At 40.2% G+C, this 22,229-nt stretch overlaps 1 protein-coding gene and 1 long non-coding RNA gene across 2 annotated transcripts in view; one reads left to right on the top strand and one right to left on the bottom strand.

Moving 5' to 3' along the window:
- Positions 1-2,196: 2,196 nt before the first annotated feature.
- On the top strand, positions 2,197-21,533 carry LOC133649065 (uncharacterized). Its single transcript, XR_009825977.1, has 3 exons — positions 2,197-2,350; positions 20,545-20,575; positions 21,292-21,533. It is a non-coding gene; the product is annotated as an uncharacterized LOC133649065 (long non-coding RNA).
- Positions 5,874-22,229, bottom strand: part of fhdc2 (FH2 domain containing 2) — a 28,289-nt gene continuing 11,933 nt past the window's right edge. Inside the window, exons 4-12 of the mRNA XM_062045821.1 lie at positions 18,137-18,239; positions 17,854-17,939; positions 17,519-17,619; positions 13,126-13,196; positions 12,852-12,959; positions 12,343-12,413; positions 12,022-12,139; positions 8,498-8,662; positions 5,874-8,428 (exon numbers count right to left, since the gene is read on the bottom strand). Of these exons, the coding sequence (XP_061901805.1) occupies positions 6,638-8,428; positions 8,498-8,662; positions 12,022-12,139; positions 12,343-12,413; positions 12,852-12,959; positions 13,126-13,196; positions 17,519-17,619; positions 17,854-17,939; positions 18,137-18,239 (2,614 nt within the window). The 3' untranslated portion in view covers positions 5,874-6,637. The remainder of the gene's footprint in view (positions 8,429-8,497; positions 8,663-12,021; positions 12,140-12,342; positions 12,414-12,851; positions 12,960-13,125; positions 13,197-17,518; positions 17,620-17,853; positions 17,940-18,136; positions 18,240-22,229) is intronic.

The following is a 22,229-nucleotide window of genomic DNA, read 5'->3' as shown; positions in this document are numbered from 1 at the left end:
TCCCGGAAGAGTTAGTGCTGCAAGGGAATTCTGGGTCTTTGTTCTGTTGTGTTTATGTTGTGTTACGGTGCGGATGCTCTCCCGAAATGTGTTTGTCATTCTTGTTTGGTGTTGGGTTCACAGTGTGGCGCATATTTGTAACAGTGTTAAAGTTGTTTATACGGCTACCCTCAGTGTGACCTGTATGGCTGTTGATCAAGTACGCCTTGCAGTCACTCATGTGTGTGTAAAAACCGCATATATTATGTGTCTGGGTCGGCACGCTGTTTGAATGGAGTTAAAAGCGAAAGTGACGACAGGTTGTAGAGGACGCTAAAGACAGTGTCTTTAAGGCACGCCCCCAATATTGTTGTCCGGGTGGAAATCGGGAGAAATTCGAGAAAATGGTTGCCCCGGGAGATTTTCGGGAGGGGCACTGAAATTCGTGAGTCTCCCGGGAAAATCGGGAGGGTTGGCAAGTATGCATATAAGATTCCCGGGTCCAGTGGCTAATAGAAGTGTGGAAATTGATGTTCTGTGTACCACACACACACACACAGCAGGCCTAGACAGGAGGAGGACAGCGTGTAGGTACACAGAACATCAGAGGGTCAAATGTGTGAGAAAATGAGAGCAGACAGTGTTGACAAACAATGTTGCAACCTTGTGTGGGAACCGCAGGTGCAGAAACACAAAAGAAGAATCCCTGTGGGATGCAGAATCTGGCAGAGAAATTTTCCGTGCAACGTTCATATTGTTGTTACTCAGCCAGCGTTTGTGGGTCTGATGGACCCGTTGCATTTTGTGGCTTGTCCCAATAAACATCTGTTCAGTATTTTTAACATAAAAGTGTTTGATTGTGAGGCATTAAAAGCCACAAAATGCAACAGGTCCATCAAACCCACAAACCCTGGCTGAGTAACAACAATATGAACATTACACAAGGGTTAACACTACCCTTTCCCACTTCAGAGCATTTACAAATATATACATTCATTTAGTGACTTTTTAAATTTTAGTTTTAAATTTAGGATGGAAAAAAAAACTGCTGATCTGCCTTCTTCTCGAATTCCAACCATCCATTTTCTACCGCTTGTCCCTTTTGGGGTCGCGGGGGGTGCTGGAGCCTATCTCAGCTACAATCGGGCTGAAGGCGGGGTACACCCTGGACAAGTCGCCACCTCATCGCAGGGCCAACACAGATAGACAGACAACATTCACACACTAGGGCCAATTTAGTGTTGCCAATCAACCTATCCCCAGGTGCTTGTCTTTGGAGGTGGGAGGAAGCTGGAGTGGGAGAACATGCAAACTCCACGCAGAAAGATCCCGAGCGCAGGATCGGACCCAGGACCTTCATATTGTGAGGCAGACGCACTAACCCCTGTTCCACCGTGCTGCCCTCTTCTCGAATTATCTTTACAAAATTATGCGAACATGCAACTATAGTTCGCTTGAATCAGAATCCGAAATACTTAATCCCCGAGGGGAAATTCAAATTTTCAGCACAATCCCATCCAAGATCAGACAAAAATGACAGGACATGGACTGGACTCTCACTATTATGTTAGATCCACTATGGACTGGACTTTCACAATATTATGTCAGACCCACTCGACTTCCATTGCATCCGGTCTCCCCGAGGGGGGTGGGGGGTCACCCACATATGCAGTCCTCTCCAAGGTTTCTCATAGTCATTCACATCGACGTCCCATTGGGGTTGTGAGTTTTTCCTTGCCCTTATGTGGGCTCTGTACCGCGGATGTCGTTGTGGCTTGTGCAGCTCTTTGAGACACTTGTGATTTAGGGCTATATAAATAAACATTGATTGATTGATTGATTGATATAGGGAGACAGACTGGAGGGTCCAATCTAAGCCTGGGCCCCTGGAGTGGGGGTCCAAACTGAGGCCAAGGGGGAAAAAAACCTCATAGCCATAGCACATGAATTGATTAACGTGGACCCCGACTTAAACAAGTTGAAAAACTTATTCGGGTGTTACCATTTAGTGGTCAATTGTACGGAATATGTACTGTACTGTGCAATCTACTAATAAAAGTTTCAATCAATCAATCAATCAATCAATCACACATAAGCATGTGTGTAAGAGGGAGACATCAAACATTAAAGAACACAAAGAACATTAAAGACACTAAAAGAGCAGAGCTGATGTAACCAGCCATTTCTACATACAGCTACAAAAGTAAAACAAAGACAACAACAACAAAAAGATATACACTGTGGTGGCCTCTGCCGTGTTCCCCGGGGGGGAGCATGGCCAGAGACAGGAGCGGACCCAACAAAGCAACCAAGAGAGCCGACTCCACCCTCGGCCGCCCACTGACTCTCGGCCAGTGTCCAGTCTGCATGGGTGAGCGGATGCGTCTAAATGTGAACGTTTTTTTTTAAATAGTTTTTGTGTTTTTGTATCCATTTGAGCAATTGCGTGTGCAAAAATAATCATATTTGGTACAAATGTTGCAATAGTTAAGTAGACTAATCAAATAAATAATATTTTATCCTCCCTTCCCCTTTCGTAATACTAAAATGATTACAAAGACACTTGTGACATATGCGCTAAGGCATGCTCCTCTGGGGATGAGTAATTGCTCGTTATTACTGATGAGTGTGGAATTATTTAGACATATCGAGACAAAATAGAGGGCAATACTTGGGTGTAAAAAAACTGTTGATTCACCTCGTTGTATTACTCTTGAACCGCCGCACAAAACAAGGGTGACGATTGGGCAAAAGATGTACCTACATCCATGTTCTTCCGCTTATCCGAGGTCGGGTCGCGGGGGCAGCAGCCTAAGCAGGGAATGTACCTACAGTACAGGCCAAAAGTTTGGACACACCTTCTCCTCATTCAGTGCGTTTTCTTTATTTTCATGACTATTTACATTGTAGATTGTCACTGAAGGCATCACAACTATCAATGAACACGTGCAGAGTTATTTACTTAGCAAAAAAAGGTGAAAAAGCGTACATGTTTTATATTCTTCAAAATAGCCACCCATTGTTGCTCTGATTACTGCTTTGCACACTCTTGGCATTCTCTCGCTGAGCTTCAAGCACACCTGTGAAGTGAGAACCATTTCAGGTGACCGCCTCTTGAAGCTCATCGAGAGAATGCCAAGAGTGTGCGAAAAAGTGATCAGAGCAAAGGGTGGCTATTTTGAAGAAACTAGAATATAAAACATGTTATCAGTTATTTCACCTTTTTGTGTGAAGTACATAACTCCACATGTGTTCATTCATAGTTTTGATGCCTTCAGTGACATCTACAATGTAAATCAGGGATGTCAAACGTACGGCCCGTGGGCCGGATCAGGCCCGCGAACAGGTTTTATGCGGCCCGCGTGATGAGTTTGCCAAGTATTAAAGTATTTTGAAAGAAAGAAACTGCTGTTCTAAATGTGTCCACTGGATGTCACAATAGCATTTCTGTTAGGACTAGCAAGAAGTACAAAGTAAAGCGTGGCGTCTTCCTCTCCCTCGACCGAAATGAAACAGAAAAAATCTTGGGTTTTATGTCTTGTGCTTCAAACACATCGTTAATTTGGCTCCCTTACTCCCCCATCATGTCTCTGTCAAAAACGAGAAAACTTAACCCTTCTGAATAGTTTTTACCTCCGTTTCTTACGGTTTGTTGAGTTAGCACTGGATTGATACGTGGACATGACAAAGGAGGTAATAGATACCTAGAAGAGTTTACACGTTGTGATTTAGGGATATATAAATAAACATTGATTGATTGATTGATTGAATCTTTAAAGTTTAATCCTAGCTTTGTAGATACACCGAGACAAAGTCTAAGCTCATTGTTTTTTTTGAAGCTGCACCAATTTCCTCAGAATTTTCAACAAACTTGAAGTGATTTGTCCAGAGGATTATCTGTGATTTGTAAGTTTTCAGAATGTGCTTGTTCTATTTTTGGCCAAAGTAAAACGAAGAAAACAACCCAGAGTTGTCTTTATTTTTAAGTTATCATGCCATGATTTTACCATTCCGGCCCACTTGGTAATAGATTTCCCTCCATGCGGCCCCTGAGCTGAAATGAGTTTGACACCCCTGATGTAAATAGTCATGAAAAGAAAGAAAATACATTGAATAAATAAGGTGTGTCCAAACGTTTGGCCTATACTGTATACGGTGTAGTACATGTCCCCCATGTAGTACATGGGGGACATTTTTTTTTTAATAATTGTAATTTCTTTTTTTTTTTTAGATATGTATCTCGTGCGCATGAGAATTTTTTAATAAAGTTATATAAAAAAAATAAATAAAATAAATAATAATTTATTTTTTTTAGACATGTATCTCGTGCGCATGAATGTCTAAAAAAAATATATATGTATAAAAAAAATTTTTTAGACATGCACACGAGATACATGTCTAAAAAAAAATAAAAAATTATACATTTATTTTTAATTGTTATAACTGTATACAAAGTTTCTTGTGCGCACGAGATACATGTCTAAAAAAAAATAAAAAAATGTTATAAAAAATATTTTTTCCCCATTTCCCTTTAGGGCAAGGGTGTCCAAACTTTTTCCACTGAGGGCCGCAGACTGAAAAATCAAAGCATGTGGGGGCCATTTTGATATTTTTTCATTTTTTAAAACCAATACAATATATACGGTAGTTGTTTTTTTAACCTTTATGGCTTTTCTCAAGTTTGGTCGGGAGGGTTTCAGTCATAAAAATGTCATCTTTTTTTTATTTTTATTCAACGCTTAAATCTCGAGATCACTTCCAGTCTGTCTGTCGTTATAAAGTTTTTAAAAATGTTTTTATGTTTAAGCCCTTTATGTGAAAACCCTTATTTATATGGCAAACAAACAAACTATGCAACATTTTCCCCCAAAACATTTCAAAGTGGAATATTTGATGTGAAGTAATTGGAGCCTTAAATAGGTCAATAATTCATAACAATAAAAAAAGATAAAGAGTAAGTGTTGAAAATAAACCAAATTTATATTTATATTTTTTACTTTTAACGCTTAAGTCTGTAGATCTGTTGATTGTAAGATTTTTTTTTTTTTTTCATATTTGTTTGTTTGATGCCCTTTTTGTGAAAGAAAACTTTGTTTCGCACAAAATATGCAATATTTCCCCAAAAAAATGTTTCAAAGTGGAATTGTTCATGTGAAGTAATTGGAGCCTTCAGTAGGTCAATAACAGTCCGCATGGCAGCTTTGTGTTAGTAATGTCAACATTGCAACTTTTTACTTGTTACATTTCAACGGTTTACTCTTTTATTAAAATTTTTTACGTTTTTATTTTTGATTATAGTGTTTTCTGAATGTGCCGGGGGCCGTTAACAAATTAGCTGGGGGCCACAAATGACCCTCGGGCCGCACTTTGGACACCACTGCTTTAGGGGCTCCGTAGTGTTGCCTGTCAGTGCTTTTATTTTTCCTAAGTTGTACTGACTTTGTCTCAAGTGTATCTACAAGCACATTTGAGAAATAATGGTTGGAAAACACCTGCATTATATTAAAAAGCATGGGGTGTTTTTTTTCTTACATGACCTAAATAATTAATTGGATGTTATTTTTTTTACCATTACTTATACACTTTCGGTCAAATGCCCTCCTCTAGTTTATACAGCGCAGGCCTATACCCAATTGACATTCGCTTGGCATAAGAGGAAAATTAAGATCCATGGAGAATAGACAAAAGCAACTCCAAGTGGGATCACTTTGGACCACTCCTGCTCCACTGGAGACTCACTGATGATGTCACCTTTACACACTGGGGGTTAAGAGGCTATAGTGCTGCGACAACCGGACACTTGAGCATACAAAAGAGGCACAGCTTTATTGCGTTTCCCAAGAAGTTCTGGCGTCACTGTGGCCTGTAAAGAGAGAGTTCCCACTGCTGGGACCCCGACACCCGCAGTTGCCCTCCACCCCAACCCTTGTTCTGGCAGAAGCAGCGTCTTAAGCATCTCCATGACGACAGCCACCTACAGAATTGGGGGTACTGTGTCAAGAGATGCCACAGAGGCAAAACAAAAAAAAATTAAGTTAAAACAACTTCTCATAAGTAGATGGAATACCATTTTCCTCAACACCTCCTTTATTTATCTTATTTACAAATCCACATAATACAGTGAATAACAACCAATGTTATTCAGTTATAAATTTTTTCATATAAAACCGTAATAAAGCAGTCAAATTCTCCTCATGGCATTTTCTTCAGTAAAAACATGTGCATCAGAATGAGGCTTTCACAACAAGATACATAGTTTGTACCAAGCAAGAGTGGGAACACAATAGCATCCGCATCACAGTGTCGGAAAACAATATTATACCTAAAGGCTGCTGATGAATGCACCTTTTAATTGCCAAGAGCACTCATGGTTTTTGACTGGGCACATTTGGCTGTTAGTTCATACACCAATCGAGAATTTACCTGCTACACACTTGCATCCTATTGCCTGCAAAGGACACAAATGGACGTAAAAAAGGAGGTAGGGCTTATTTAGAGGATCTACTCTTCTGCCAGTGCGTGAAACACATGAGATAACGTGTCCCGGTTGATAGCAAAGTAGATCAGCTACAGACGCAAGATGTACACGGCAGTGGAGTCTATCAAGTACAGAAATAGCCAGATCTGCATAGACTCCAGGAGATAAAAAGGCTTATTTTTACTTCCACAGTGGCTGTGTTGTAGCAGGTCGAGGCATTTTGGAACCAGGAAGTCGTGAAGGGAGTTTAGAGGTAGCAGAAGAGACGCTCGTGTTTGCAGTTTTGGGGTTGTTGTTCTGGGTGGCAGATATGGCTGTCGTACGTATTGTCTTGGCGGTGGCCGACGATGGATTGTGGGAAGGGAGAGCCTGGGCTGTAGCCGGGGTCTCAGAGTTGGGGGCGACTCGTTTGGACACACGCGAAGGACTTCCTCGGATGAAGGTGGATTGGGTCCTGTTTAAGACCTTCTCTGCGGTTGGTCTCTCTAGCGTTCTTTTGTTTAGGGCGGACTTAGCTGGAGGTTGTGTGTCATTCACTGTCTGTGGCCTCTCACGTGTGCTGCTACTTCTTTTCACATTCGCACGAAGTGAAGTAGGTTGTGTGACAGGTGTTGAACGCAAAAACAAACTTGAGCTTGTTGGACGGCTTGGGGCTGGTGACTGTGTCACGGCAGGGGCAGAATTATTTGAAGCCTCCATTTCAGGTCGCACCTTTGAAATACCTGGGCTGTTAGACGGTCCAGCACGTGACCCAAGTCCTCTTTTGGCCCTGATCCCATTCCGCACCGGAAGCTTAAAGCCTCGACTCTCCTCTTTTAATGACGCCTCCCGAGGATCACTCTCTCTCTCTTTTCTCCACTTGGAGCAGAGGCTTGGCGTAGGGCGCGGGAGTGGAGACGTAGGGGCTGACAAGGGGTCATAGGATCGGAGGCCTTTCACAAGAGTGTGGCACTCTAAAGTCTCCCCCACGCAAGAGTATGACCTTCTTTGTTCCCTCTCAGGACTCGGGACATCCGAGCACTCATCTGGGTGTGACTGGCTGAACTCTGGAAGACTGGGTGGCATCCAAGTCTCCTTGACAGGAGGAGTCAACAGCCCTTCTGTGTCTGTTTGCTTTTTCAGAGTTTCATCAGGACCGGATATCGCAGAACTTACTTTAATTCCTGTGTTTAGTGGCTTTAACTCCCTTTTATCTGGAACATTAACACATTCTTTCTCAGATCTTCGATACATCACAGATGCAGCCCGGTTGTCACTGTGAAGTATTCCACTCTTGTTAGCACACACATCATTTGACTTATTCTGGAGGGAATGACTCTTATCAGTCATTGGTAGACCAAAGCTGTGTCCATGACTGGAGGTCTGGGGAGGTGCATCAGTGTTTATAGCAGCAGAATTCCGACAGGAGAAGGGGGAAAACTCAGTGTTCTTTGTAGTCGTATTTCCACTTATTTGTTCATTAGAAAAACTCTTAGACCCATGTTTCCTAAGTGTAAATCCATGTCCGTGTTGAGAGTATGATGCAATAAGAGGGTCATGAACACCCTCCATATTCGACTGAGTCCTGTTGCCACTTACAAAAACATGTCCTTGACCAACGGGAGAACAAGTACCCTCCATTTCTGGAGAGCTACAAAGCACGACAGAACTCTCGTGATCTGAGGAGCTGTTCGAATGACAACTGAAGGAAGTTGGGCTGCTACCCAGCTCTGGGAAACTCTTGTCACTGTACAGGTGGTGGGAGTACCTGCGCGACTCAGAGTTTCTCAGGCTACGGCGGCTCCAAGTGTAGCTCAAGTTTTTCTCCAGAAGTTTTTCCAGCTCATCTTGGTTGTCGTGACCGTGAGGCTCTCTGGCCAGGCTGAGGCCAGGATCCAGATCTGTGCACACAGCCAGAGAGCGGCGCTTTTCCCCAATCACCCTCTGACGTTCCACACGATTCTTCTCCTTCAGCTCACGTTCTGCATTCTCCTGTAGAAAAGAGCGAATGAGTATATACAGTAGTTCTGAGCCTCGACTTATTTTATTTCTGCTTCTAACCTTGATAGCTTTTTGGAAGCGGTGGCAAAACAAGTCAAAGACTTTGCAGGCCTCCTCTAGTTTAAATGTGCTGTCGTCCTCACAAAAAAAATCCACCAGCGCTCTACTTGACATCCTCATACCCTCAACTTCATCCTCTGCCTCCTTCAGACGTTCCTCTGTCATCTGCACACAGACACAGACACTATAGTAAACAATGGATTCAACAAAATCTTTGTACTGAATGGAAAGTTTCACTTTAAAAACGGTCCACTTGTTTGCAAATAATACTTTTTAATGATTTTCTAACATTCAATTCTGCTGAAATTTTGAGAGATGATGCATTCCAACGATCGTTTTTTTAAGTGGAAGGTTTTGGTCAGGAAGGAAAAACCTCTGATGAAACTGCCTCTGGCCCACACCTAGCGAAATAAGCCCGCCTCACGGAGACGCCTACCACTTCACAAAGTTAAAGTTAAAGTTAAAGTACCGATGATTGTCACACACAGGTGTGGTGAAATTTGTCCTCTGCATTTGACCCATCCCCTTGATCACCCCCTGGGAGGTGAGGGGAGCAGTGGGCAGCAGCGTAGCCGCGCCTGGGAATCATTTTTGGTGATTTAACCCCCAATTCCAACCCTTGATGCTGAGTGCCAAGCAGGGAGGTAATGGGTCCCATTTTTATAGTCTTTGGTATGACCCGGCCGGGGTTTGAACTCACAACCTACCGATCTCAGGGCGGACACTCAAACCACTAGGAAAGCATTACTTCACTTCATGTTTTAAAATAAAGCCTTGAGATCTGCCAACTATGTCAATCAGATACAGTACAGATTTGGGAACAGTATATTTTATAATTTGGTTTTTGTTTGTGCCAATAGGCTAAACTATGACAACCTGTTAAATTGTGACTGTGAAGTTAACGCAGTCACTCATAGCTATTCTATTGCAGCTAATGTTTACCCTCTTACTCCCTATTCATACATTGTTGAAACAGACACGTTACTGATACATGCCATCAAAACGTTGGGACTCAGGAATGTAAAAAACAGTATAATGATAATCTGCAGTAAAATTCTCAACAGTTAGTATTACTATGTTCAATTAAAATTAGCGTAAAACCGTGATTAATAACACTTTGATAAACTCACTGACCGGTGACACTGCTCATTTACTGGAGACGCAAGCTAGCTTAAATGCGAACATGAAAACAAGAGGCATTAAAGTATATCCTCTTAAAGAAACGACATACCATAATCTAAACTTGTGTCAACAAATTGCAGTCTGACCAACTAAGCTATTGAACCTACAGGCTGTGCTCTCTTATCAGTGATCAATCTCTAGAAATAATGACACAGTGTCTACAACAGGAAGTGAACTCACGGGATGTCACATAAACCAAAAGTGAAGTTACCGTTTTTCCTGTATCATTAAAAAAACACTAGAAACTTTACAAATTAAAACGGACGAAGATAAACATATAGCTGGGTTGCAATCAGGTGACCCCGAGGTGGATCCGGGCACTTCCGGGTTTCAGGCGATAGTCTTGAGTCCCATTAGGCTACTGTTTATTTACCTGAATCAGTGCAAATTTGGGCATATTTTGAAAGGTTTAGAGGCAAATTTAAAACTGATCATGAAAAAAATATTTAAAATGGGATGGAGTGGATTTTTACACTCAAGAAAAATATATTTTGTATAGATTTAAACCATTTGTCATCACCAAGAGGTTACTGCTTGCTACGATCTCACTTCATTTGACACTCACGGTAATTAGAGAAGAAAAGATTAGAGGCACATCATGTCATTAAATCTGGGAGTGGTCCAAAAATTAAGCATTAATCGGTGAAAGACAAAGTTGGACTTATTCATGCATCGCTAAGTACTGTATTTGATTTGACATAACGAGTGTTGTGCTGCTGTGACCGTGACGCTAAGTGGAAGGATACGTTTGTTGGTAGTGATTTCCTGCTACAAATATTTGTGTCATCTACAATTCATGTCTGCAGTTGTTTATGGTGTAAAGTGTATATTTTGCCTCATTATTGAGCAAGAGATGTCCCTGTTGTTCAGCATGAATCTTTGCTAATGATATCAAGATTCAGTATATGCTGTTGAGCCTAGGGGAGTTTCATTCATCTAGTTTATTAATACTATTAAGAATATTTTCTTGATGCTAACAAATATCAGTAAAGATGCTATAATGTGGTCATCCGTGTCAAATAAAGCACTTGGCTTTTCTGCACAACAACAACAACTAAGCTTTTAGTTTATGTTATGAAAATGGACAGCAAAAATACAGTGGATTGGACTAACAATCACAATATTTATTACTATGACTTAACATGACGTTAGTTTATTTGCACAAGCAGGTCTTGGTGGTTATATTTAGACATAGAAACCACAATAGAACACAGACTACTTCAAACAAACATTTTACAAAGTAATCGCTGCAGGCACAAGCATGGTCTGATTGTATTCCAAAAGATGATGAAAGTGATCATTTTCAAGAGCCATTTTCTTGGACACACTTTCATTTTTTCCCCCTGACTTTATTACCTTTGTGAACCACTTCTTTCGGGATTCTATGAAAGTTATTTCTTATCTTTCCATTTGAACGACTGGAACACCCAAGAACAGAACAGCAATAAGGGGTTTTCTGCTCAAACTCTACACTCACTCTCACTTGTTTTAATGCTACGCTCAAGCTGCTCGACTATCGTGTGAAGTAAGCCGCGAAGAAGAACAACGGATCAAACGTCATATGCAACCCAGCTATTTAAACACACACATAAAAATAATATGGCTGTTAAGAAGCCAGAATAATATCCAATGTTTATTTTGCCAAAAAATGTATTGTGTTTATTTATTTATTTATATATATATATATATATATATATATATATACATATATATATATATATATATATATATATATATATATATATATATATATATATATTCGTTGGATCTATGCTATGCGCAGAGGCAATTTTTTATTTAATTAGTTTTTAAACTTTTATTTATTTATTTGAATTTTTTTTATAAACCTTTATTTATAAACTGCAACATGTACAAACAGCTGAGAAACAATAATCAAAATAAGTATGGTGCCAGTATGCTGTTTTTTTTTTTTCAATAAAATACTGGTAGGATAGAAATGTAGTTTGTCTCTTTTATCCGATTATTAATCGATTAATCAAAGTAATAATCGACAGATTAATCGATTATCAAATTAATCGTTAGTTGCAGCCCTAATTTATATATATATATATATATATATTTTTTTTTTTTTAAATAAAACTTGGTTAAAATATTACAGTGTAAGTACTTTTTGAGCACATTCAACAATACTGTGGTAATAATGATAATAACTGTAATAATTTGGTCACGATAACCGTGACATTACATTTTTATATGGCTACCCCACTTAAAGTGCAGTATTACACTGCATATGTTTTTATATCTGGGCCCTCTGACACTTACGGCAAATTGTTGAAAAATTGTATAATATGGGACCTGTGACTTGGATCAATGTGTTATACCTCCAGGAAAAGTTGTGTATGCTCCAAAATTTCTGCCTCCGTCTGGACATTTGCTTTCAGCGCCAACACTTTGCTTTTTAACTTGGATAAATCCTCCAACACAGACTCCTCACACAACCTAAATGGAAACATAAAATCACAACATTTAAATAACAGACATTAAAGACAATTAAATGACATTAAAAAAGTTCTAGAAACATATACTACAAAGACATAACAATTAAACATGTGCTTTTGCTGTCTGTAGCAGCTGCAGTATTGGTAGTATTGCGTTTAGCTTGTATATTCATAATGGAATCCATGTTTTGGGAAAAGACCGACCTTGAGGCGGAGCCAACATGGCCCAGTTGGCTAGGAAATGACAGTAAACTCTGGTCCTTTTTCACAGCTTCCTGTGGAGACAAACAAATGATTGTGGAGCTATTGTCCCAAATGAAGTAAAACAATTAAACACAAAATTGGTTTCTTAGATGAAATACATTAAATATTGCATGAAAAAGTATCAGGGACACGTTGAAAAATAAATAAATACAACGAGGGGAAAAAAAAGTAGTACATTTAAATAATGGTTGGTTTTTTTTGTTTTTTGTTTTTTAATAGTCAACTTTATTGTTTTTGGTCCATTTCAGTTTGTCTATATAGTCCTAAAGTGACAAAAACCTTTTTGCCAGGAGATATTTTAAAGTTAATTATATTTGTTCTATTCTATTCAACACTTTTGCAATTTGGGCACTGATCTGCAGGATTTTCATTTATTTTTTATTTATCTGGCTATTTGCTATCTTTTTAACTTCCAGTTCTCGCTCTAAATGCATACTCTAGATACTAACCATTGCTACAAAATGGAGCAGATTCATGCCGGGTTTGTTTGCTTTGGTGTCAGCCAGTTTGAGCAGAGATGAAATTCTGAATCCAGCTGCATTCCCTGCGTATCCACCCTAAGAACACCACATACAAGGTTGAAAAAGTAAAGACACACAGACACATTGTGATCATTTCAAACAAAGATAGGGGGTGTCAGAGTGACACACAGTGTATTGTACACAAACAAAATGTCAGCCTTATCAGGTTTGTGGAAGAAACAATGAAGAGAGAGGCACTCACAGCATTCATGTAGTTCCCTGCTTTAAGGACCAAACGGAGGATAGAGTGTAGTTCAGGACAGCTCAGCAGTTCTAGGGAGATAAAGATTCAAGTAAAAAATTAACAAGACCGAACTCTAGTGGCGTTCATAAGTATCATAATTTATCTTTTGAAAATGTACACTGTTTAAATATACTGTATATCTTGAAATCGTCACCTTAATTATTTTTCCAGACACGGTCGAAAACAAACTTCGTAAACATATAGATTCACCCGGTCACAACATTAGGTACACCTGCACAGTTGATTGAATCAGAGAAAAAACTTTTGACTTTTAAAATGCTTTTAACAGCATTTATGGCACTGCATGTCGCACGTCTGTGCACATGCTATGATTAAATGAAAATAATACTTAATCTTACTTATTTGGGTTTCCTCATAGCCTGAAGTAGAACTGACAGCTTGACTTAAAGGAGTCACAACATGATGTTTTAATTTTGCAAAATTATGTTTTACAGTCAGACCATCTTTAAGTCGCTTTCTGACTGTTTCTTCAGAATGTTGTGTTTTGTAGGTAGCTTTATTTACGTGTCAAAGCCCTCTTCCAGGCGTCTCCACCCTGTCAGCCATGTTGTAGTTTTTAGCACTTACATATTTAGTCTACCGACAGATATAAATTAGAACTATACGCTACTTTTTATGAAAGATGGCAACAGCGGAGGATTTCAACATGCATGTGCATGCACGAGCCAGTCTGCCCCACAACAAGACGATAGAGCAAAATGGAGAAATTATTAACAATAACTTTGGACTACAACTGAATGAAAATGGCGGACTCGCGCAAAGTTCATGAGGTGAACCTCTACCATATATGGAGATATCTGCTGACATAATTAAGGTAAAATACATCACTAAAGTCTCAAATTCCTAAAAGCTTGTTTAAAAAGAGACAAAAGGGTTTTATTACTTTGTAGTTTTGATTCAAATTTTGGAAGGTATGAGGATCCATACACAAACAGGTACAAAGGTGTAAGAAAAGTTTATTTTGCATATTAAGACCCCTTTAAAAGGGTAACTGCATATTGTTGGAATTTTGCCTATCGTTAACAATAACAATGAGAGACAAGAACACAGCTTTTTTTTTTTGTAGGATTATAAAGATGATAAAAAAAACCCTCAAAGCCGTCTAGAAACAACTTTTTTGTATACACACTGCAAGTCTATACATAATGTAGTAACAGACACGTTCATAACAATATGTAATGTGTTCAATATTTTGGAACTTATTTTGTCAGCGCATTTATTTCCGTTCCCATAGAAACGCACTTCCGGCAACAAATGTGTGTTCCTGCTTCCGGTGTGTGTGTGTTCTAATTATGGCAGACTTTGTAATAGACGACGAAGATGACTAGTTTTTGACAAATGAGGATTCACAACCTTATCTTTTTGAACCTGAATATACGGAGGAACTGCTGCTTACCGAAGAAAGCGTAAAGAGAAGGTAAAACATTGGAGCAGACGGAAGCCGAGAGAGTCAGGACCAGCATGCCGCTACAAATGTGGAACTCTGAGCCAAGTTATGCCGACAGAAATATAGTGCTTACCCAAAATAAACCGGGAAAAAATGTCCCCGGGCAGCTGGATCAAACAGACAACTGTCTATCGAGTAAGTTGATCGTGATACACGCAGCACGTCATGCTTCTTAGTACAACTGTATATACGGTCAAGCTAGCGGTGTACAAACAAAACAGGAAACTTTACACTGTAATATGATTGTTCATGTTTTTCAGTCAGTACAAATTGGTGTCTTATCGCATTTTTCTGAGCATTACAAACGCAAACGTATTTCTTGCTGACGTAAAAGCTAGCTTATCTCTTGCCGTAGTTGGCTTTTACGGCTAATACCGTAACACGCCAATGTGTTACTACGATAGAAAGAGAGTTTCTTAGTGTTTGCTCTTACAATATCTATGTCGCTACAGTTTGGTTATTATACAGGTTACGGAATGTAAATTAAGTATTGTTGATGGTTTTTGGATGCATTTTAAAGTGATTTAGTGGTAGAATTGAAACGCTCCCATTAGCTGCATTGCTACCCACCTAGAACAAGCTGATTATTACAAATTCGAATGCACAAAAAAAACAAAAAACATTTAGTCTTCCATAAGGATTATGAACGATAGGCAAAATTTAAAAATAAAAAAGTGCAGTTCCCCTTTAATGTACAAACCCCGTTTCCATATGAGTTGGGAAATTGTGTTAGATATAAATATAAACGGAATACAATGATTTGCAAATAATTTTCAACCCATATTCAGTTGAATGCACTACAAAGACAAGATATTTGATGTTCAAACTCATAAACTTTTTTTTTTTTTTGCAAATAATAATTAACTTAGAATTTCATGGCTGCAACACGTGCCAAAGTAGTTGGGAAAGGGCATGTTCACCACTGTGTTACATGGCCTTTCCTTTTAACAACACTCAGTAAACGTTTGGGAACTGAGGAGACACATTTTTTAAGCTTCTCAGGTGGAATTCTTTCCCATTCTTGCTTGATGTACAGCTTAAGTTGTTCAACAGTTCGGGGGTCTCCGTTGTGGTATTTTAGGCTTCATAATGCGCCACACATTTTCAATGGGAGACAGGTCTGGACTACAGGCAGGCCAGTCTAGTACCCGCACTCTTGTACCATGAAGCCACGTTGATGTAACACGTGGCTTGGCATTGTCTTGCTGAAATAAGCAGGGGCGTCCATGGTAATGTTGCTTGGATGGCAACCTATGTTGCTCCAAAACCTGTATGTACCTTTCAGCATTAATGGCACCTTCACAGATGTGTAAGTTACCCATGTCTTGGGCACTAATAAATGATAAATGGGTTATACTTGTATAGCGCTTTTCTACCTTCAAGGTATTTAAAGCGCTTTGACAGTATTTCCACATTTACCCATTCACACACACATTCACACACTGATGGCGGGAGCTGCCATGCAAGGCGCTAACCAGCAGCCATCAGAGGCAAAGGGTGAAGTGTCTTGCCCAAGGACACAACGGACATGACTAGGAAGGTAGAAGGTGGGGATTGAACCCCAGTAACCAGCAACACTCCGATTGCTGGCACAGCCACTCTACCAACTTCGCCACGCCGTCCCTAATACACCCCCATACCATCACACATGCTGGCTTTTCAACTTTGCGCCTATAACAATCCGGATGGTTCTTTTCCTCTTTGGTCCGGAGGACACGACGTCCACAGTTTCCAAAAACAATTTGAAATGTGGACTCGTCAGACCACAGAACACTTTTCCGCTTTGTATCAGTCCATCTTAGATGAGCTCAGGCCAGCGAAGGAGTTTCTGGGTGTTGTTGATAAACGGTTTTCGCCTTGCATAGGAGAGTTTTAACTTGCACTTACAGATGTAGCGACCAACTGTAGTTACTGACAGTGGGTTTCTGAAGTGTTCCTGAGCCCATGTGGTGATATCCTTTACACACTGATGTCGCTTGTTGATGCAGTACAGCCTGAGGGATCCAAGGTCACAGGCTTAGCTGCTTACGTGCAGTGATTTCTCCAGATTCTCTGAACCCTTTGATGATATTACGGACCGTAGATGGGGAAATCCCTAAATTCCTTGCAATAGCTGGTTGAGAAAGGTTTTTCTTAAACTGTTCAACAATTTGCTCAAGCATTTGTTGACAAAGTGGTGACCCTCGCCCCATCCTTGTTTGTGAATGACTGAGCATTTCATGGAATCTACTTTTATACCCAATCATGGCACCCACCTGTTCCCAATTTGCCTGTTCACCTGTGGGATGTTCCATATAAGTGTTTGATGAGCATTCTTCAACTTTATCGGTATTTATTGCCACCTTTCCCAACTTCTTTGTCACGTGTTGCTGGCATCAAACTCTAAAGTTAATGATTATTTGAAAAAACTAAAAAAGTTTATCAGTTTGAACATCAAATACGTTGTCTTTGTAGCATATTCAACTGAATATGGGTTGAAAATGATTTGCAACTCATTGTATTCAGTGTATATTTACATCTAACACAATTTCCCAACTCATATGGAAACGGGGTTTGTATAAATAAGTACGTCCAGCTCGCGGTGACTACAAAAGCCAGCGAACAGAGGCATCCAAAACTGCGTGCAAGCTCATGCCAAAATGCATGAGCCTTATAATTTGACAGTTTGATATTGTTCGACACGAGTATCCAACATTGTAAAATTTAACGTTCAGAAAAGACGAAATTCATCATGAGTCACCTTTAAAATTCTCCCAAAAAAGGAAGAAAATCCGTATTCTGCATTCCCCACTTACCACCTAATTCTATATGTGCGCATTGAAAAAGGGCAAAGACAAAGATCTTTATAGGGGCAGAGTACATAACTCCCTGCTGTTCCTTTACCTCTGGCCGCCTCCCTCAGACATCTGGCTGCCACACACAAAGAGGTCAGAGCAGGGTCAAACTCTTGCTGGAGAATCATTGCATCCAAACGTAGGCGAAAACTAATGGAAAGGGGCGAAAAGAGGGGGACGGATGAGTGAATAAGCGCGGATGAGTGATGATGAAGACAAAAAAAAAAGCACTCCTGATCATCACCTAAATAAACACACGTCATTTCAAGAGAAGGCACGTGAGTCACAGAGCGGGGAAAAAATGAAAGGCACACAGGGCTATCGGGGGGGGCGGAAGGGTTTGCTGGGTAATTTTATCCATAGCAGGGCTAAGGTGGAGCGTACCTGGGGACTTCCACCAGCAGGAGCAGGAATAGATCAGGCTCTCCAAGCCATCGCCGCTCCCCGCTGAACCTCCTCAGGCGGGATTCCTGAAAGAGACCAGATGTTGGGGAAAAAATCTGGAAAACCAGCTTGCAGTTTAGGAGTCTATTCCAATATCTTTCACCGTGTTCCTTCCGCGGAAGGAACAGACCACATCTTACACCGTGGTGTAACGCCACACTTTTTGATCATTTTAAGCAGAGCCAGATGAGGAGCCGGGCAGGGGACGAAGGGTGCAATTTACCTCCTCATTGTCCGGCAGTAGTTTGCAGAGCTCCGTGAGCTTCTCTGCTCCGTAACGATCCCCAGTTCCATGCCTGATATCCTCAACTATCTCCTTAGCTGGCCTGTGGAAAAAAAAAGTATGACATCATGCACGCAATGAGGCTGCCAGACCAGCAATAGTGTCATTTCCAACCCCCCTTTCCTCTGAGCAATATCAGCTCTTTGTTTTCACACAATAATGAGATAATGAGGTTTACCCTATTTTTATCAGTCGGCGTGGAGAAGAGGATTGGTTGACGCCAACATGGAAAGTTGTGTGTTTTATAATGCGGAACATGTCTGAAGAGCTTTGGGATATCAAGAAACTGATCTTGTTGACCTCTGGCTTACTTTGTCCCAGTGACACATTTTGTTTTTTACTCCAGCAGCTTTCCATTAGCCTCATTTTACCACAGACTACACACACACAGATGCACACACACACACACACACACACACACACACACACACACACACACACACACACACACACAGACACACACACACGCTATCACCAGCATGCTACTGGATGTAGGCCGTACTGTACGTCCCTTAACTCATCACTATCATGCATCACAATTCCAACATTTTAAAGTAACAATAGGGCAAAACCATCCTTGCCCAGGCACAACATTTTTGGAGTATAAATATTTGGGGTTTTAGCACTAGCCGCTAGACTAGATTTGACCAATCTAAGTCTGAGACTAGATCTGACCAATCTAAGACTAGATCTGATCTATCTAAGTCCAAGACTAGATCTGACCAATCTAAGTCTAAGACTAGATCTGACCAATCGAAGTCTAAGACTAAATCTGACCAATCTAAGACTAGATCTGACCAATCTAAGACTAGATCTGACCAATCTAAGTCTAAGACTAGATCTGACCAATCTAAGTGTAAGACTAAATCTGACCAATCTAAGTCTAAGACTAAATCTGACCAATCTAAGTCTGAGACTAGATCAGCCCAATCTAAGTCTAAGACTAGATCAGCCCAATCTAAGTCTAAGATGAGATCAGCCCAATCTAAGTCTAAGACTAGATCAGACCAATCTAAGTCTAAGACTAGATCTGACCAATCTAAGTCTAAAACTAGATCTGACCAATCTAAGTCTAAGACTAGATCTGACCAATCTAAGTCTAAGACTAGATCTGACCAATCTAATTCTAAGACTAGATCTGACCAATCTAAGTCTAAGACTAGATCAGCCCAATCTAAGTCTAAGACTAGATCAGACCAATCTAAGTCTAAGACTAGATCAGACCAATCTAAGTCTGAGACTAGATCTGACCAATCTAAGACTAGATCTGACCAATCTAAGTCTAAGACTAGATCTGACCAATCTAAGTCTAATACTAAATCTGACCAATCTAAGTCTAAGACTAAATCTGACCAATCTAAGTCTAAGACTAAATCTGACCAATCTAAGTCTAAGACTAGATCAGACCGATCTAAGTCTGAGACTAGATCAGACCGATCTAAGTCTGAGACTAGATCTGACCAATCTAAGACTAGATCTGACCAATATAAGTCTAAGACTAGATCTGACCAATCTAAGTCTAAGACTAAATCTGACCAATCTAAGTCTAAGACTAAATCTGACCAATCTAGGTCTGAGACTAGATCTGACCAATCTAAGTCTAAGACTAGATCTGACCAATCTAAGTCTAATACTATATTTGGCCAATCTAATTCTAAGACTAGTTCTGACCAATCTAAGTCTAAGACTAGATCAGACCAATCTAAGTCTAAGACTAGATCAGACCAATCTAAGTCTGAGACTAGATCTGACCAATCTAAGACTAGATCTGACCAGTCTAAGTCTAAGACTAGATCAGCCCAATCTAAGTCTAAGACTAGATCAGACCAATCTAAGTCTCTAAGACTAGATCTGACCAATCTAAGACTAGATTTGACCAGTCTAAGTCTAAGACTAGATCAGCCCAATCTAAGTCTAAGACTAGATCAGACCAATCTAAGTCTAAGACTAGATCAGACCAATCTAAGTCTAATACTAGATCAGACCAATCTAAGTCTGACACTAGATCGGACGATCTAAGTCTGAGACAAGATCTGACCAATCTAAGACTGGATCAGACCAATCTAAGTCTTAGACTAGATCTGACCAATCTAAGTCTATGAGCACTGACTGATGAAGTCTACTCGGATGAGAGGCGAAACGTCTTCTAAGACAAACCAAACAGTCAAGTTGCGGTCGATTGAATGCCCTGAGATGACAACGACCTGGATGAATGAGAACATTCATAGACAACTTTGATTTTAATTAATTCATGATTATGTTTCCGATGATTTTATTTTCATTCATTATTTTCTTTGCCTTCTTGTCACGTCGGGGTCGCATGATTTTGCGGTGGTCGCCTCCCCAAGATGCAGAAGGACGTCCAGAAGCAGTGTGCAGGTAAGAAGGATGCTTTATTCAAATAAGGCAAAAGATACAAAAAAAAGGAAAACGTGCCGATGGCACTAGAAGCTACAGCCAAGCCTAATAGACTAGTAGTCGACAACGGAGCAAGAAACTAGTCATTCTAAACTCTCAAGAAAATAAATACCCAACGTAAATGTCACGTGTTGCGAACAAGACTAAGGAATAAATAGCTCTCTGATTAGTGACCAGGAGCAGGTGAGCGTCCCGACCACTAATCAGAGGCTGGTGACAAAAATTAGCACCCATGGCAACTAAGAACACAAACAAGTGTGCTGAAACAGAATTAACCAACAACTAATGAAATATCAAACTAAACAAAACAGGACCTGGGCAACGGATCATGACACTTCTTGTAGTTATCTGTAAAACACTTTGATTTGCATTTCGTGTATGGATTGTGCTTGATGAATAAACTTGCCTTGCTTGTAGAGGTGTGTTATTTTGAAAAAAACAATGGCACCAATTAATATATCGAGTGTCTCTGATTTAATTTAATTTTATTATTTTGCTATGGACGGGAAAACATTTAAAACATGTCAGTATGTCATGTTACCACTGCAAACTACAATAATAACATATTTACTCGGATAATGGACAGCACGGTAACCCTTTTTACACCCCCAAATGTTTTTTTAAAGATAATATAATCCGTGAAATAACCACTGGTACTACTTCTCCTCTACTTACAGAGAAATCCTGTAGCTCTGACAGAGTGACCATCGAGTTCTTGGTCGCCTTGACTAGATTAAGATGAATGCAGCAATGTACAGAGACATCCTGGATGAAAACCAACGCTTCCCATCCAACCTGATGGAGCTTGAGAGGTGCAGCAAAGAGGAATGGTCAAAAGATACAGTGGGTGTGCCAAGCTTGTGGCATTGTATTCAAAAAGACTTGAGGCTGTAATTGAGTAATTAAGTAATTAATTTGCAAAATTAAACAAAACATTTCTTCACATTGTCATCATGGGTTCTTTTTCTGTAGAATGTTGAGAACAAAAATGAATTCATTCCATTCTGGAATAAGGCTGTGACTTAACAAAATGTGGGAAAAGTGAAGCTATGTGAATAACTTCCAGATGCACGGTATATATTGAACTGATCACAGACCTTATAACAACCCACGCCGCCGTTCAGGTAACCCTTCACGGTCAAGTTAAAGGAGCATATACCCTCAAAATAAAATGTGATTAATCTGTGTTCATTAGGGGTGTAACGGTACGTGTATTTGTATTGAACCGTTTCGGTACGGGGGTGTCGGTTCGGTTCGGAGGTGTGCCGAACGAGTTTCCACACGGACATATTAAGTAGCGTAACGCACGTTGTGTAAACGATGCACGCTGAGGCACAACACACGGCATGCTAGCAGCTAACGGGCTACGATAGACTGACCATACGTCCTCTTTTCACCGGACATGTCCTCTTTTGCGGAGCTGTCAGGGCGGAGTTTCTTAAATGCCTCAAATGTCCGGCATTTTGAGTTAGGGTTGCGTGTATTTTCAATGTACGTTCAGGGTTCAGAAGGGGTTAAAAACAAAACAAATTGTGCACGCAGCAGTATTGGTGAGGGAGGGGCAGAGACAGAGAGAGCGAGAGAGTTATGATAAACGCGCATGCGTCGTCAGGCT

This window comes from Entelurus aequoreus, linkage group LG04 (genome assembly GCF_033978785.1).
Source record: "Entelurus aequoreus isolate RoL-2023_Sb linkage group LG04, RoL_Eaeq_v1.1, whole genome shotgun sequence".
Taxonomy (NCBI): domain Eukaryota; kingdom Metazoa; phylum Chordata; class Actinopteri; order Syngnathiformes; family Syngnathidae; genus Entelurus; species Entelurus aequoreus.
This window is presented reverse-complemented; position numbering and strand designations above follow the sequence as displayed.